General features: G+C 34.1%; 1 protein-coding gene across 4 annotated transcripts in view; it reads right to left on the minus strand.

Annotated features, from left to right (window-relative positions):
- Positions 1-3421: 3421 nt before the first annotated feature.
- The window catches only part of LOC149571762 (small G protein family protein / RhoGAP family protein), a 79472-nt gene continuing 63221 nt past the window's right edge, over positions 3422-19672 (minus strand). For all 4 annotated transcript variants that reach the window (XM_089813170.1, XM_089813171.1, XM_089813168.1 and 1 more), the window contains exons 9-10: positions 3912-4119; positions 3422-3799 (exon numbers count right to left, since the gene is read on the minus strand). In XM_089813170.1, the coding sequence (XP_089669296.1) occupies positions 3642-3799; positions 3912-4119 (366 nt within the window). In that variant the 3' untranslated portion in view covers positions 3422-3641. The remainder of the gene's footprint in view (positions 3800-3911; positions 4120-19672) is intronic.

Here is a 19672-nt window from a genome sequence, read left to right on the forward strand (position 1 = left end):
TCTTTCTACCTCAACCAAGACAATTATATATCTTACGTTTGTCAATTTCCTCCTCAATATCATCGCTAGTCCCCACTTACACATGATAGTATATCGTTGTATTATCATTAATATCTTTTATCACAATTATTCATCATCATTGCACAATGACTCTGATGCTAGCTTGAATAGCTCTTACAATGTCAACTAAATAGGCATCATATAATGTCAACTCTATAAGCCATTATGTTTCAGGCCATTTACAATGTGACCCACAAATATTATCATAGATATTGGCATTCACAAGCTTACCTTCGACACTAAAACACTTGTTTTGATACCAAACAGTAGCTATGGATCCAGTGAAGAAATAGCAAATGGATTTACAAAGTATAAAATAGAAGCAATTACAAAAGATAATTAGATAATTTGAAGATTAAATATTTATTATAAATTTAGAAGAGAAAAAACAATGAGAGATCACAAAACTCGCTACTCTTAGTTGCCAATGCGAGATATAAAGCCTAAGCACGTATTACATTACAATCCACCCAAAATTGACTTAATTATACCCCGTTGAAATGGCAATTTATATCTGCATTTCACCCCCCTAAAGTTCTCCTTCGGATTATTAGCATGGTCACAATTATGGCAATTTAACAAATGGAATTATGGTTCACCTTCTCCCTATTTTTAATAAGCTTCATTGATAAATATGCTATGCCACTGGATGTTCCATGTTAAATTGTTGGTGCGCTGCCCTATAGATGTATCATTATCATCAATGCTCAAAAGTTGCAAAATGAGATCTATTTCTGCATTTAAACTCCCCTTTCGGATGATTAACTAAATCACAATTTGGTAACTGAATGAATTGATAAGTCGAATACATTTTTTACATAAAAACATTTTGTAATATTGCTATCAAGATTCAGCTTTGTAGCTTTTCTATTCAAACTCATTGACCCAATGGTTCATGAGTACTGGTTCACAAGAACTGATCTCTCATTAGAATGAATGGAACACTAAGCATTCATTCCATCTAGGTAATTTAACACTCATTGAAGGTTTGCAAATAGGGTTGCAAGAAAAGTGGACTTCATTTTGGAGAAAACGGTGGTTAAGCACATTTGAGCTTTTAGCAGTATTGCAATTTGGGACCTATAGCAAAGTCTCAATGTTTCACCTCTATGAGCATCACCTATATACCATGGCCGTCGGCTAAACTCTGGATAAAATGTATCAAAGACAAAAAGAATAGTCAAAAAAAAATCTAGACTCACGAAAACACGGTGACTTTTTCTCAAATTTTTTGTTGTTTTCAACAACAAAATATGCAGATGATGAAGAAATGCTGAAAATTTCAGCAAAATCCATTGTGTTTTGGAGTTTTTGAATTTTGGTCAATGGTGTATTTTTTGTTGAGCTTAGTCGTGTTCTACACAATGAGTGTTAAGTGCTACATTCATAATCATGAGAAATAGGTTTTTGTGAACCACTACTCATGAAACATGGGTAATAATTTTGACTTAAAAAAACTAAACAGTAGAACCCTGACAGCGATATCACAAATGAATGAATGTTTTGAAAATTGTTTTCAATATGAGTTTCTGCTATAAAAAAATAGTGTTCAAATAATACTCACTTTCTTTTTAATCTTGAGTCTCAAATAAATATTGTCTCTCTATTTTTAACAAGCTTCAATAAAGAAACAATGCCAATAAAGATGCAATGTTCCAAGTTGAAACGTTGATTACCTGCTTTGTATACAAAATGACCACCCTAATTCAACAAATAAAGAAACGATGCCAATAAAGATGCACTGAGAGTGGATGTTCCAAGTTAGAAACGTTGATTAGCTGCTCTATATGCAAAATAGACAGTCAACAGAAACAGAAACAGAAACATCAAAGTCAACAAAAACATCTTGGTAACAGTTTAATACTGATGCAGTGGATGGTCATCGTAGTATTCTTTGAATATACAATCGATAGGGATAGGCTATAAAGCACAAAAAGGGCTGCTGAAGACCATCTAATCACGTAATTTTAAATTGAGGAAACAATTACATACCGATGAGGAAAGTAATCAAGCTTTAAAACAATGTTAGTGAGAGCAATTCTTCCCAAAATAATGATTTTTTTGAAATGTGGCAAGAACAAACTTTATCAATATTATGCATGTTATTTAATAATTCTTATGAAGTTTCAGGAACTTTGAGTAGAATAAATTCAGAAATAGTTTATTACTACTTGCTTTACAATACAGTTTAAATACACCCAATACATTATTCTCCTCAAACCTAGATTGCTAGCTACTGAAAGTATTATCATATTGAGTTATAAATAGATTCTCACCAGATCCCTTTCAAATCATTCTCTGCACATGTTTGCCAACAATTTGCAAAGGCACGACCAAATGGTTTAAGAATTGGGATATTCATGGAAAATTAAACATGTTACCAGAGACATGTACAAAATCCTAGAATCGGGCATCTTGAAAGTTGACATCCTTTGGAGCAATGACAAGTCAACAACAGGAAAATATAATTGGTAATTATAATAACACTGTCAACCATAAACTTGTGTCTTGCCATGAACATAAACTTGCTTCTCCTAAAATCAATGGGTCAATCACCTAAAAGCTGGTGGACAAACAATCGTTTCTACTTGCTCTCATTCCAAAGATATTAGTTTCAGTCGAATATACAAGTTTGCAAATAAAAACATATTATTCATAACAAGACAATACATTATGAAGCTTAATGCACTTCATCATAAAGGATAAGAACCATGGAAAGCATGGAACCAATGAAATCTACAAACCAACATGGTTTAAGAGATGGAACTTAGCATCATAATTATAATCGTTAATCAAATCAAGTCACAACCCAGCAAATCAACATTTTGCTAGATCTTGATTCTTGAAAAAATGATTGTATTTATGGTACCACTATTTTGAACGGTGGCCAAGACAGTAATTATTACATCGAGTTTTGTTCCAAACTGGCAAACTCATAGCACCACTCACAAATAATCCAGACAATAAATGAAAAACAAAACTCTTACAAGACGAACCAAAAAGTGGCCTACTTTACAATAATATACCTGCAATCCTTCCGCAACAAGCAAAGTTAATTAAATTCCACATTATGCATCACACACTTGTCCATGGACATGCTTTATATTTTTTCAAAGAATGAGGAAGCTGATATTGCAGCGGCAATAAGCACAGAATATTACCATGATCAGACATACAGTTTCCTCTGAAGAAGAGAATTCAGAGTCAATACATCTTACCATGATTATTAGCAGTCCAAGGCACAATTATTAGGACATTGACTTGCAATTAACTTCAAGACTAGAATATGCATAAATGATAAACATGACATGAATACGAAGGGCCAAAATGGAATAAAAAATGAAACTTGTGTGTAGCCTAGTTTCAAAGAACAATTTAATATTTATTTATATATTATCTACTCAAATGATTACTGCTACAGGATAGAAATATCAGCAATGGACCAACAAATCACACGAATATAGGATCCAAGGATTAATCTAGCAATAAGTAGCACAACTGCCAAATAAAGGCCCATGTTAAATATCTAAACCCATAGAATTGTAAAATCCAAGAAAGATTTTAAAAGCGGTGAATACTTATTACCAGACGGTCACACTTTCATCTGCGAAAATTGTATTATGCTGTTCAATCAAACATTGTACAACCTCCACACTAGCATAATCAATAGGTGGAATGCCATCATCTAGAGGAATCTGTGATGCAGCCTCCAACCCTCCATTTGAGCTGTTGCCATCATCTGCATTATTGTCATAAGAAAGTTCTATCACCAACCATAGACACAAAAATTAAACACTATGAAAGAGGTTATCATTATGGACCAACAGACCAACAACCAACTTTCCAATTACCTGAGGGATCATGCAAGTCATCAAAACTACGTTCACCAGTCCAAGTCCCATTTGAATTTCTGTCTGAAGCCCGTGGTGAAGATATTGGCCCAAAAATCCTGCTTGTATGCCATAACGGGAGTTGCCGTCGCTGAAAAGTAAATTTCCTTTCATCCCTTCGGCATAGCAGTGTTGGAGCCATTTCTACTGCAAGACTATGAGCATCCATCTAATATTCAAGATTTACAACATAGCAAATTAATAATGTTGATAAAATTAAATCTTATATGATAAGAAATCAAAATACAATTTGATGATATCTAGAATATTTACAAAAATGTAAAAATGACCCAGATCACTAACAAAATTGTTAAAAACAAACTGAGTTACCTGTATTATAAATAACTTGATCAATCTTAGCTTGGTAGTTATATAATGTTCCCTTTTGAGGTGATAGGAACATCAGCAAAGGTTGACCTATCATTCAAGTTTTCAAAGGTCAACAGTAAGGATAGGGGACTCGATCAGAGGGTCATGGAGCTTTGCAGGGGCTTTATGAGTCATTCCAAACATTCAGATGGCAGTTCCTACTTTTTAGGAGGGATCACTATTTTCTATAGAATGATTGGAAGATAGTTTTGAGATGTCTATGGACCATTCTGGATGATTTGCGACCATTTTCTAAAATTTAGGGAGGGGTCCTATTTTTTAGGGAGGACTGGCAGTTGACTCAATGACCACCCAGAGCACCATGGGCCATGTTAAGAAATCTCAATTGATTGAAGACACTCCTACTTTTTAGATAAAGTCCCTAATTTTTAGGGGAACTGCCAGTTGGCCTGCAGAACTGAGGCACCATCAGTGCTCAGGGTGATTTAGACAGATTCTAATTTAAAGTTCAAATTAGCATTTTAGGAATAAATTGGGAAATTTTTAATTATTTTCTAAGTTAGATTAGATAAATAATATTAAAATTATTTCCTTAAGTCGCACTTTACATAAAAATAAAATAAAATAAGAACATGGCACATTTTCCTCGGAGTTTGTTTATAGGTTTTTTCAAAATGTGGTCAACCTTCATAATGAGAAATAAGGCCATGGTGGTTGATTTTATGAGAAGTTCATTTTAAATAAAATTGATTAGATAAATTTTCAGATTATATCTTTTGATGATAATTCTCAATATAATTCAACTTTAGAAGTCTCTTTATCTTGAAATCTTCAATTGAGAGATGGCTGATTTACATCTAATCAGCAATGCTAGAATGTAATAAGGAATGTACGCTCGGAACTTATTGTGTATCAATTAACTTGACTGCAGCTGTTAAATGCAATGACATTTGCTCATTGAATGTAATAGATGACTGCCATAAACCGTACATAAATTTTTCAAGAAGAATTATCCAATTGACTATAAAACCTTAACACTCCCTCTTAGTCAAGAAGGATAAATACAATTTGATAATCATAGATAATGGACTATCAGTATTTTAATCAACCCAAAGACATTCAATTAATGATGTCTAAGCTCTTAGTTGATAAGATACCTAGTATGCATTTATACAAACAACCCAAAGACATAAACTTTAATGTCTAAGTTCTTAGTCATAGGCCCCACAAAATGCGTACTTACCAACATATCTAATATGTATCTGAATTAAGTTATAAACAACCCAAAGATAGTCAATTTAATGACATCTACACACATAGTTATAAGATTCACAAAATACATATTCTCATGATTTAAGTACAACACTTACTCAAAATGTATACCATAATTAAGTTTTAAGGATATCACTTAAAAAATAACTTACACAAAAAGAGATAATCATTTGAAAGTCATCACTTTCATAAGAGGTACACACACCTCATAAGATTAATAATCATTAGAATGTAATGATCAATTTTTCTGAGACCCATCCTCAGATTTTTCAATCATACCAAGTTCTCTTCTTAAGTGTTCCACTTTTGATTTAGAAAGTGGTTTGGTAAAAATATCTGCAGTCTGATTCTCTATACTGATGTATCTCAGCTCAACCACATCTTTCTCAACCATATCGCGTACATGGTGGTATGGTATCTCAATGTGTTTTGATCTATTATGGAAAAATGGATTAAGAGAGCCTAATACAACTGTGAGTATCACCATAGATGGTAGTAGGTTCCAATGGTTTCCCAAATAGATCAAAGATGAGCCTCCTTAGCCATACTGCTTCGTTAGTTCCCACTGAAGCTGCAATCTATTCTGCTTCAGCAGAGCTCTGAGCTACTAAACATTGCTTTCTACTAAACCATCATATCATGGCTGATCCTGAGGAAAAACAACATCTTGAAGTACTCTTTCGATCCACAGAGTTTCTTGCCAGTCAAAATCTGTGTAACCTCTTAGAGTTAGACCTTCATTTTTATATTTTAGACCATGTCCAATAATTCCACAAAGATATCTAAGAATGTGGTTTGCTGCTACTAGATGAATTTGCTTGGGGTCACTCATGAACCGACTTAGACCATTTACAACATCACAAATATCAAGTCTAGTATTTACTAAATACATCAAGGACCAATTTGATGATAAAGAGTAGGATCAGCATGATCACAATCTTTAGATGCTTCTCTTAGTTTTAATAAGTTTGACTCCATGGGAGTTTTCATAGGTTTCCATTCCATCATTCCATATCATTTTAGTATATCTAGTGTATACTTTCCTTGATTTAGAAAGATCTGATTAGTAAGTTGCCATACTTCTAGTCCCAAGAAGTAGTGTAGTAAACCTAGATCCTTCATGTCAAATTCAAAAGCTAAGTCCTGTTTACACTTTGCTATAAGATATTCTTCTTTAGTAATCACTAAGTCATCAACATAAAGTACCAAGATCACCATATCCTCATTTTGAATTTTGAAATATAAATTTGGATCTGCACAATTTTTTGACAACCCAATTTTGGACAAGTGAAGATCTATTCCTTCATACCAAGCTCTAGGTGCTTGCTTTAGACCATACAAGGCCTTCTTTAATTTGCATACATGTGTTTGTTTATCATGTACCACAAACCCTTTAGGTTTCTCGAGATAGACTTCTTCTTCTATTACCCCATTTAGAAATGCAGTTTTAACATCCATTTGATGTATTTTCCATCCTTTGGAAGCAGCAATAGCTATTACAGTTATGACAAATGAATATTTTGCAACTGGAGCAAAAGTTTCTTCGTAATCAATTCCTTTCTTTTGAGAAAAACCTCTTGCAAAAAATCTAGTTTTGAATTTGTCTATACTCCCATCTAAAGCATGTTTAATTTTAAAAAACCATTTTGAAGTTACAACTGATTTATTTTTGGGTCTAGGAACAATGTCCCAAACTTCATTCTTTAGGATGCAGTTGTATTCCTCTGTCATGGCATCTTTCCAATTTTAATATTTCATGGCTTCTTCCACGTTTTCAGATTCGGAATTTGATAGTTCTCTCATAAGGGCAACATGGTTAGATAATATATTCGGTCTTTTCCTTTCTCTAATGGATCCAAAAGGGGCGGAAATGGTTTCAGCTTCCTCCAATAACTTTCGGGCCCACAGAGGTCTTTTCTTACATTCTTTAGATACCTCAGTTGTATCCATAGATTCTAAGGAGTTGTTTTCTTTTATTTGATTCTCCCTCTGAATCTCAGGGGATGAGTCTTCGATAGGTTCTTCAAGATTTGACTCATCTTCTACTTTGGACCTTTTGAAGGCAATATCTTCATCAAAGATTACATCTCAACTTAACATTTCTCTAACTAGGAATGTATATCTGATATGTTTTAGATGTTTCACTATATCCTATAAAGATTACTCTTTTTCCAGAATGATCTAATTTAGTTATCTTCTCTTTCGGAATGTGAATGTACACAAGACACCCAAATATTTTTAGATGACTAAGGTTTGTTTTCTTCCTGGAAAAAGGTTTCTTCATGAGTCTTATGTTCAAGATGAGAATGTGGACATCTATTCTGAATGTATACAGCAGTGTTACAAGCTTCTCCCCAAAGGAAGGTTCCTATATTTTGGTCATGTAACATAGCTTTGGCTGATTCAATTATGGATCTATTTTTTCTTTCTAATACCCCATTTTGTTGTGGGTTGTAAGGAACTGTTAGCTCCCTCTTAATTCCAACACTCATACAAAAATTTAGAAAGCTTTCAAACATATATTCTTTTCCATTGGCAGTTCTTAAGATTTTGATTTTGTTTCCTGATTGGTTTTCTAGAAGAGCTTTGAATTCTTTAAATTTTGACAAAATTTCTTCAGACTCTTTACAATTCAGAAGGTAGATCCATGTTTTCCTAGAAAAATCATCAACAAAGATAATGAAGTATAGAAATCCTCCTAAAAAATAAACAAACATTGGCCCACATAAGTTTGAATGAAAAAGCTCTAAGACATCTTTGGTTTTGCTTACACTAGTTTGGAATGTGGTCTTAATATTTTTTTCCTAATGCACACCCTTTGCAAATTCCTTCATGCTTGAACTCTAACTTGGGTAAACCTGCTACCATCTTCTCTAAAGAAGGTAATACTCAGAAATGAAGATGACCTAATCTTCTATGCCAAAAATCATTTTCTGTAGTGTAATCATGTAATAGTGTTGAAGGAGAACATAGGTTTAGTTTGTATAGACATCCATGTCTTGAACCAATTGTATGAGTTCTTAGGCCAAGCTAAGACTTTTCCTTCCATAAATGTGACCCTGTACCCTTCATCTTCAAGTGTTAATATTGAGGCCAAATTCCTTTTTATGCCAAAAACATATAGTACTTTGGTGAGTACAGGTGTGATTCCGGATTAAAGATTGATATTACATGTACCAATCCCTCTTACTGGGTATTTGGAGTCATCTCCAATTGTTACATCATCAACACAGTCTTCATATATTGTGTCTAATTACCCTTTGAAATGCTCCACTATCTCCTACCCAAGTGTTTGATTTGTTTGACACTTCACTAGATAGGGCTGAATAAAAGGCATTGTTTTCTGACTGTGAAGTAGGACTACTTGCCTTGGCAAAAGATGCGTGTTGCTTGAGTCTATCAAGACATTGGTATACCATACTTATCACATCTATAACATTGCATTTTGGAGTAGTCTCGTGGTTTCCTTTTGAATTTAGGTTTCCTCCTTTTGTCTACTTGAGTTGAAAGGATTTGAATGTCCTCTTTTGTGGAAGTATCATCATTCCAAGCTTTCAACATACATTCTTCTTGTAAACAATTGGCGTTGATTTTGCTTAGTTTGGGAACTTTGTATCGAGAACATAATCCTTGTTTGAAGGTTTCCCATGACTTTGGAAGTCCTTTTAAAGCCATTATAGCAAGCTCTCTGTCCTCACATATGTGCCCAATTGTAGATAGTTGATTTCTTTGTTCAGTTATTCTCATGAAATATGAGGAGATGGTTTCTCCTTTGTTCATTTTGATATTGGAGAGATTATCTCTTAGAGTGATTATTCTGGTGGTATTGTTGATTTGAAACATTTCTTCTTGGGCTTTGAGCATTTCATGTGTTGTATCTAGTTCTGAAATGATTGGAAGTAAATGAGTCTTAACACCATCCACGATCAGTTTCATGGCTCTAGTGTTATGTATCTCCCATTTGTCTAGTTCATCATCTCCCTTAGGTGGAGGATTTAAGTCTTCAATGAATTTCTTTAGGCCATTCTCTTTTAGAGTTAATTTCATTCGTAGTTTCCATCCAAAAAAATCTGAGTCTCCTTCAAGTCTATCCTCTAGTGTCATACCATTAGTCATGTTGATGGTTTTAGATAGAATTAGTTGATAGTACTATAAGATATGTCTGAACAAGATCGTTTCTTAACCTTGCTCTGATACCAAGATAAATTTTCAGACTGTATCTTTTGATGATAATTCTCAATATCATACAACTTTAGAAGTCTCTTTATCTTGAAATTTTCAATTGAGAGATAGCTGATTTACATCTAATCAGCAATGCTAGAATGTAATAATCGGAACTTATTGTGTATCAATTAACTTGACTGCAGCTGTTAAATGAGATAACTGTCATAAACCATACAATCTGTTACTGCAGTCAGGGGTCAAAATTATAATCGATGTGTACTCCTTTTGCTGCGAGATCAAACTGTGTATGTCTCATATAGTTAAATCCACGACAATCAAGTGATACTTATATAGTGGTAATAAGTAACCACCTGATGGTGGTGACTCATTCACAACCATCGGGTTTATGAATTATGAATTATGAACAGCTCCATTTATACTTGGACTAACGATCAGTAGAATTAGATACTGTAAAATATTTTAATTAGAAACCATTATATATATATATATATATATATATATATATATATATATATATATATATATATATATATATATATATATGAACATATTCATAAGTAAGAGAAAATACATAAATTTTGCAAGAAGAATTATCCAATTGACTATAAAACCTTAACAAAAAAAAATTGTGAGAAGCCCTAATTAGGGTTCAAACCACTTGGAAGAGGAAAAAATGAAATAAAAGAAAAGATTGGGCTTCATTTCATTCCATCTAGATTTATTATTTTGATTGCATATTGTTGAGATCAACATTTTCAGCAGATTGAAGCTTCAAGAATGAAAACTCTTGAGGTTGCCAAGTTGGAATTATATATGAACATATACATAAGTAAGAGAAAATACATAAATTTTGCAAGAATTATCCAATTGACTATAGAACCTTAACAAAAGAAAAATTGTGAAAAGCCCTAATTAGGGTTCAAACCACTTGGAAGAAGAAAAAATGAAATAAAAGAAAAGGTTGGGCTTCATTTCATTCCATCTAGATTTATTATTTTGATTGCATATTGTGGGGATCAACATTTTCAGCAGATGGAAGCTTCAAGAAGGAAAACTCTTGAGGTTGCAAAGTTGGACATTCCTCCAACCTGCCAATGGACTGTAATTTCTTGATACATGTGGGCATCAAATTCTTTGAGAGGATATTGAAATTTGTGTGAAGAGGTGGTCAAATTCTTTATCAAGGTTGCAGATTAGAACGATTACAGCTGCATTGTGTTTTGTGGAGCATCTCTAGCAGCCATACATTGCCAGGAAAAAGACACGTCTATAGTAGGAGAAATTATATTGCAGACTGAGGTGTGAGCTGAATTGGAGTTCTGATTCAGATCAGTGATTATTGAAGACAATTTCAGATATCTATGGAGTTTATGCTAGTCATACCACTATTTTGACATTTAATTATTGTTTGCAGCTGCTTGTGGGGTCTGGAGAGCTAAGTGTTTCATCATCATTCAGCAGATTTGGACACTACAGCAGTACATATTGTTACATCCACAAGAGCCAGTTAAAGCATGATACGAAACCCATGAGGGGCACTAGCGCACTGCCAACAATCTCCCCCCACAGAGGAGATTCGAACCTGTGGACAAGCTCTAATAGCATTAATTATATCCATAGGAAGTGGTTAAGCCATGACAGTAATCCCACAAGGAATGCTGGCACACTGCCAACACATATACAGAGACATCTTCGAATCAGTTTGGTGCCAAAGTTACCAATCTTCTATATGCTGATGTACAAATCTGACATTTAAATACCCTGGTATGGATTGTCGTATATGTTGGTTTGTTTAGTTGGAATAAAATTGCAGAACTTGGCCTTCAATTAGGGTTGTATATTTTGGTTTGTTTCAAGTTTTTCCTTTCATTTTTTAATGCATTGCATTTGAATATCAGATTTTTTTTTTTGAATCACAAACTTACAAAAACCAGAAAAACAGAGATCACTCTAAAAGCCAATTGAAGTCAAGAAAAAATAAGAGGAAACAAATAACTTGGGCCTTGGAATCCTATTACGGATCTTCAGTGGTATCAGAGCTTCAATCTTGCTCAGATGTTGCATGAATGCAGAGTTGTGTGTACTTCCATTTGATTTAATCTTCAGTTGGGTAGCATGATGAGTCGTCATGGAAAAGTTGCTTAAGGATACAGAGGTGTGGAAAGAGTTTGAACAGCCACAACATAAGATCAACTGTCAATGGCAGCAATTGAATGATACAATTTCTAAGAAATTTGGGTATTTTGGTTAAGCATAACCATCTACTAGAACAGATAAAGTCCTCAAGTCTCACCGACATATAAAGCAACTATGGTTAGCTATGACAAGTATCATGCTCTTCTTCAAAAGATACAGGATATGCTTTCACACAATTCTTGGGTACACCAGATGAGGATGAAAATGAATTGATGTTTTCAATTCCGTACCAGCAGCAGAAAGGAAAAGACAACATTGGGAAAAGTGAAGAGATTTATGTGCAAGTGGGAGTTCTAACAAAGCAAGTTGAGTCAAAAACAACTTTCTATCAAGTGGAGATTCATAGAACACCATTGACCCATTATGTTGATCAACCAGTGAAAGGTGTTACAACCATGGATCCACCCATTGGAGATGTGGAAAACAATCTACCAAGGTATGACCACAATTATAAAATTCATAACAATAACATAATTTCACTTTCTGAAGATATGATAGTTTTTGATCAGGAAGAACACAGTGATTTGCATCCTACATTTGAGGGTACACATGGTTCAAGCATGCGTCATGATGATGTGAATGACACATACCATTATAAATCAGATTTTGTGTATTTTGGGCAGCAGATAACTAGCATTGTCAAAGACTGAATGAAGATTGATTGTAAAGAGCTACCCAAGCGAAGTTGCTTGCTGCCCAAGCAAGACAGCACTTGCAAGAGGTTAAGGAAAGATGTAGTCAACTTGATAATGCAAGAAAACAAAGAGTGTCATGCATTGGATCTATGTTTCTTCTAGGAAACGAATGTATATAGGTTGAGCAAACAAGGGAAGAACTCATAGGCAATGAGAGGAGAGTTGAAACTTAAGTTACCAATTGGGGTTCAAGGACAGATTTGGATACGAGAAACTGGTAGGTGGGTACGTGAATTATTTTTATTCCATTATGGTACATATGGTTAAGTGTGTGTGTAGTGTGTGTGTGTGCGTGTGTGTGTGTGTGTGTGTGTGTAGGTTAAGTGTGTATGTAGTGTCTATATATATATACAAAAGATATGAGAAATATACATAATTGTAAAGCTAAATCATTTCACAGTATGAAAACATAATCATTGATCAGTGCCAAATGCCAAAGATAAATATTAAATGTCAATTGAAAGTGTGAAAATATTCAAACAATCACATAAGTACCCTAGACGAACCCAGCAAGTACCCATACCAAGTGTGTAGCCAAACCCAATACGGGGCCTCTGAGTATGAACCCGGTAACTAAGCTTGAAACTAATCTTAATTTACAGTTTGAGAACATTAATGATATACTCCGCATTCTTCAAAACATAGCCATTATTAGCTATGAAGATAGTAATGGTACCATTTCTACCTGATGGACTACAAAAGGCAAATACGGTAGATGTTGTCTCTTGTTTGCGCACCGAGTTTATGCAATTTGATACAGCTGATGTTGAGGGATATGTGTTGCCTAAATCAGACTTTCCAATTGAGGTAGTTGGTGATTCTCATGATGGTGATAATGATTTGATCGATGTCTCTCTTAGTGGTCCAGTCACTCTAGAGTCTAGAGGCATCTTTATTGAGCACTGGTCTTAGTGGTACTTCAATAATAGATAGTTTCTATTATCTCTCTTTAGTATCTAATACTTATCTATTATAATTTTCTGTAAATATTAGAATGTTTCTAATATTTAGTTTTTTGCTTTTAGAATAGAATGTTTCTATTCTTTACAATTGTTTCTTAAGGAAACATAGCTCAGTCTCTTGTATAAATTGATCTCTTGATCACTGTTAATAACAAGCAACTATTTTTCAATTACTTCTGTAATATGGTATCAGAGCCAATACTCTAAATTTTTTCGAAAATACTTATAATTTCTTGGTTGAAATTATCTGCATTTTATTTTTGAAATTACTTACACGCATATTTGCTTCCAACTCTCTCTATAATCTGATTAGGGATTCTATTCTAAAAGATTTGAATCCGCTGACTTCTAGTTCAGTTCTGCAACCCCTGTCTATCTAGATTTGTCTGCTTTTTCTACACATTTCTGCCATTTTTTGTGATTTTTTTGTAGCAGACCCGTTTTTGTTCAAAGCTCTAATTTTTTGTTCCGAATGAAAAATAAATAAATTCTTGGTGGTTTTTTGATATCTCAACTGGGTTCTCATCTGTTTTTTTGGGCACCTCGATTTTTGAGCCAACGGATCCAAAAACCGACAACATATTCTTTTTGGGTTTTTTGAGCTCTCTTCTGGGTCATCCTTCAAATTTTCTAGGTCTTCCATTTTTTGCCTCGAAGCATGTCCCTTCACAAATTTTCATGCTTTTTCACTGAAAAAACATGCTACAACATCTTTGACTAATATTTTTCTCGAGGGAAATCAAAAGTTCAATGGTTGCTAACCATCTTCGAATATCACGACAGCGATAAGGTGGTTTTGGTTCTCAGTGGTTTTCTCAACAAAAGTCCTTTGTTCCAGCGTTAAAAGGAGCCAAGAAGGAAAACATTCAATGCAACTATTACCACAAGTTAGGGTACATGAAGGTTGAATTTCAGAAGCGCTTAGCTACCCTATCTAAGCAATTTGGTTCATAACCCACAACGAATAGTGCGGAGCATCTTGAGCAGATGAAATCTATCTTTTACGCTTTTTGACAGCTTCGTGCTCTGGATAGATTGACCATTAAGAGAGGGTATTACAATAATAGATAGTTTCTATTATCTTTGTTTTGTATCTAATGGTTATCTATTGCAATCCTCTGTAAATATTAGAATGTTTCTAATATTTAGTCTAATGTTTTAAGAATAGAATGTTTTTATTCTTTACGATTGTTTCTTAAGGAAACATTGTTCAGTCTCTTATATAAGTTGATCTCTTGATCATTGTTAATGACAAGCAAATGTTTTCCTATTACTTCTGTAATATGGTATCAGAGCCAATACTCTAAATTTTTTCGAAAATAATTATAATTTCTTGGTTGAAATTACCTGCCTTTTATTTTTGAAATTATTTATATGCATATTTGCTTCCAACCCTCTCTATAATCCAACTAGGATTTCTGTTCTAAGAGATCTAAATCCATTGACTTCTGTTTTGTTTTGCAACCCATTTTTGTCTAGATCCGTCTGTTTTTTCTACAAATTTCCACAATTTTGTATTTTTTTGTAGCAAGCCCGTTTTGTTGGAAACCCTAAGTTTTTGTACCAGATCAAAAAATATTCACAGATTCTTGGTGGATTTTTTGAGATCTCAACTGGATTGTCTGTTTTTCTGGGTGCCTCGATTTTTGTCCCTTGATTTTTGAGCTAGCGGATCCAAAAATCAACAACATATTCTTTCTAGATATTTTGAGCTCTCTTCTGGGTCATCCTTCAAATTTCTTGGTTTTCCATTTTTTTGCCTCGAAGCATGTCCCTTCACAAATTTTCACGCTTTTTCACTAAAAATGTGCTATGGCATCTCTGACTAATATTTTGCTCGAGGGAAATCAAAAGTTCAACAGTTGCAATTATGGCATGTGGAAATAGCGGATGCTAACCATCTTTGAATGTCGCGACAATGATAAGGTGGTTCTAGTTCTCAGCAGAGGTCCTCTGCTCCAACTTCAAAAGGCTCCAAGAAGGAAAACATTCAATGCAACTATTGCCAAGTTAGGGCACATGAAGGTTGAATGTTGGAAGCACTTAGCTGCCCTATCTAAGCAATCTGGTTCACAGCCCATAGCGAACTGCGTGGAGCACCTTGAATAGATAGAATTTGTCTTTTACGCTTTTTGGCAGCTTTGTGCTCTAGATAGATTAACCATTAAGGGAGGGTATTACAATAATAGATAGTTTCTATTATCTTTGTTTTGTTGGTTATCTATTGTAATCTTATGAAAGTATTAGAATGTTTCTATAAATATTAGCATGTTTCTAATATTTAGTTTTTTGTTTTTAGAATAGAATGTTTCTATTCTTTAAGATTATTTCTTAAGGAAACATTGTTCAATCTCTTGTATAAATTATCTCTTGATCGCTGTTAATAACAAGTAAATATTTTCCAATTACTTTGTAATATGGAATATATACTTTAGCTTTGAATTTATCATCTATACCCATTGGTACAGCAGCGATATCCTTCTTAATTGGTTACTTCATAGCCTTTGATTCCTTATGGACTAGTGGCTGTCCAAGATGGAATCATATAGCACTTCCTAAATTGGCATTGACTACATCAGTGATTCAGCATGAGGTTGTTTCAAGAGTGTTCCTTTTTGACATTCTTTGGTAGGCATTGGTTTGATGATATGTTAATTATCATCCATGTTGATGTACAGAGTTATGATAGCACAATAGCCATTTCTATTGGTTCTTGGAACTACGAGAGTCTATTAACATAGTGTTTCAATGTTTTATATGCAAGGATGGTTACTTTATGGTGATTGGTTAGGATCTGGGTATTGATTTGTTTGGTAAATTATTTCATATAGATTCCCATATGTTGCTTCATGGTTTGTGGTTTTTGGCCATTTTTATCATAGTGGAGCAGCCGGTTGTATGGATAGAGCTAGAGGCCAGGCCTAGGTTCTACAACATGACTAATAATTTATTGGCAACAAATTTTGTAAGTCACTATGACCACAACTTCCAAAATTGTGACTTAGGCAACATCTCATGAGATTTCTCTCTCCTCTCAGCAATAGGGGAGGCTCCCTTTTTACTATAGGTCGCTTCAACAATAACTTAATTGAAATAACGAAAAGGGTGGTTCTCTTAATCAATTTCACTTTTTTCAGAATTGATTTGCAAACAACTACAACTTTAAATTTAACAAAAAGTATCAGTGGCTTGAGTATTAACGTAAGAACAAGACCAAAGAAAGACAACGATGTACTTTATATTGGGTGGAACAACTATAGGAACCCAAATTCTCTTGCATTGGGTTCCCTGCGCTTATTCTGAATGAAGATTCAATAATATGAATAAAAAGTACGGCACAAAGCCTCTTACTGAATATTCACTAATTTCTATGAAAATACTTAACAATGAAGCACAAAGTCTTTCAGTCTTAAGTATTTGAAACCACTATCAACTATAAAAATTTGACCTCCTACAACACAAAGTCTTCATAAATTTAAATTGAACTAACTATAAATGCAATATGTAGCTCAAACTCTGCAAAATTGAATTCAAATCTCTCTTGAGAAAAGAACCAAAACTCACAATCAATTCAAGAAAATGTCGTCACATAACAACTTCAATTGGCAGAAAGGCTCAAACAAACCTACCTCTTTTATTGAAAGTAATCTAATTTACATCAAAGCTCAAAGTCTTAAAGTGCATATACAGATTGGTAGAGTTTTCCTGCATTGCCAAATGATGAAAATTAGAATGAGCACCCCCCTTTATGTAATGTCCCCAATTTTGTCCACACCAGAGTTTCAGGGATTAGCCTATTATTGTGATCCTCGTTGGCTAATTATTGTGAATAGAGGGTCTTCTGTAGCAGTGACTTGGCTTGGGAGGGTCTTATCTTCTCCACATCTAAGTAAGCTACAAGGTGATCTTCATTTGGCTCAGGTCGCACTTCGTTTGGACTTAGTTTTGTGTACTTACTATTTGTGGTAAGTTGGTGTAGATCAAGATGGACCCTTTTCTATTTTTGGAAAGTACATTTGGTCACATGGAGAAATAATAGGAATGACTCCTATTTCAATCAGCATATTTAAATAAATATTTGGGAGTTATTATATTTTTAGTGGCCAAATTATTATTAATTATTAAATGGCTTATTATAAAGTTATAATTTAACTTTATAATTTCACTTAAGTTGAGAAGTGTCATTTATAAATTAATTAAGCCAAGTCAAGTGAGAGAATCTAGTGGAAGCTTCTAGCTAATGTTGTGTGATAAAGCTTCTTGAGTGAAGTTGCATTTTGGCAACAAAAGGGAATCTGGAGGTTATAAATACAAGCTCATTTCATTGGAAAAAGCACGCTTGAATATATATTTATTTTTATTGCCTTTGTGGCTTCTTCCTGAGTTCTTAATTGTGTGCCCTTGCTGACGTATAAGGGTTTGAAATGTCTTTTGCAATTTAGCTGCTGAAGTATAGCTAAGATTGTCTAACTTCTCTACTATTCATCACTGTATCTAAGAAGTGTTTTATTCCACTGCTAAAGTATAGTGGATTTGTCATATTTCTCCAACCTGTTTTACTGTGGCTAAGGAGAACTTTACCATTGATGAATTGTGAATTGTGTGATCTGGATTACATTTCTCTCCTACTGTGTTGTCTGTGTCTAAGGAGATTGTTTTGCTGGAAGAGATATTGTGGAACTGGGGAGTGAATTCACTGAGGGATTATTATCAACCTACTGTTGCATTTGAAGGGCTCAAATTGGGCATTATTGTTTACTGATTTACATTTGAAAGGCAGAATTTATGTTGTTGCATTATTGACGATCCCTAAGCCAATTCATCTCTTTAGAAGCTGGGCGGCATCTTGTCTTGGACCTGCAACCCATAATTCTCAGCGTGGAGACCCGAATATCAGCTGCAGGTGTGTTTTGGAAGGCCTGCGTTCAAGTTACTACGACCTGCAATATCCTTTTTGGGCTTGCGATTCACTATGAGGATCAGCATTTCATTCCTTAAGTCTACAATTTAATTTACAGACCTGCTGTAGAATTTCTGGTACAAGTCAGCATTCAGCCTGCCAATGTGGATTCCATAATCAAGCAACAGGTTTCACAAATAATTGAAACTGCTATAGATAGACATTCTGTTACTGCCAATATAAACAGATTTTATTCTTCCAAGCTTGTTGGTTGTGAATTTTAAAGTAAAATTATGGTGTTAAAGTTTCATTGAGAAAAAATATTGGTTTGTGCATCTCTATTTCAGTATTGTTTCAGTATTTTAGACGATATGGAAAAGACACAGAAATTTATATAAATCCATCATTGGAAAAAGGGGTATCAAGCACAAACAATAGGTGAGGTACACACTTTTTGGCTACATCAAAGAGCATTAAATATATTTGCTTTTCTCAATCACTCTACTGGAGAGTTTGTTTGCAAACTGTTTGACAAAATGTCAAACTTTTGATTTGATAAAGAAATAGATGGGATAAAATTAATTTGGATAAGCCATAACCGGAATAGGGTAATATCACTTTATTTATAGGTGAGTGGCTGAGAAAAAGGTGGAGAGAGAAGGGGAAACCCTTTACTACCTTTGACTTATTCAAGATTACAAAGTCTAATGCACTTCAAATCTGATTGCATGTTACAGCTTTACACGTGATAATATCACATGCAATCGCATCTTGTTTTTACATTACATGTAATTTGTCAATCACATAATTACAAAATGCATAATGACAATATCTTAAGTACCTGACAAGACATGACATTTGTTTGCATCATCCTTTGTCTGTCTTCTTGTTGCTACAGGGTCCTCTATGAACTGGAATATGAATCTGAATCCTAGGTGTTCCTTGGAAAGTACCTTTCCATGACCATTTCAGACTTGAAAGCATTCTATGCCTGCAATCATTCCATCTTTCCTCCCTTCCTTTGTATGATTGCATTATGTTGTCTTTCTTTAGTTACCAAAAAACCATAACATAATCTTTTAAGCTAGAATATTGCAGATCTAGAAGAGTACACGGATAGGATATAAGCAAATGGTCATAGAGAAACAAAGGGTGAAGGATTTTCAGCAGAACCAGCTTTTC

Source organism: Cupressus sempervirens, chromosome 2 (genome assembly GCF_028749045.1).
Source record: "Cupressus sempervirens isolate cs-2001-9-10 chromosome 2, ASM2874904v1, whole genome shotgun sequence".
Taxonomy (NCBI): domain Eukaryota; kingdom Viridiplantae; phylum Streptophyta; class Pinopsida; order Cupressales; family Cupressaceae; genus Cupressus; species Cupressus sempervirens.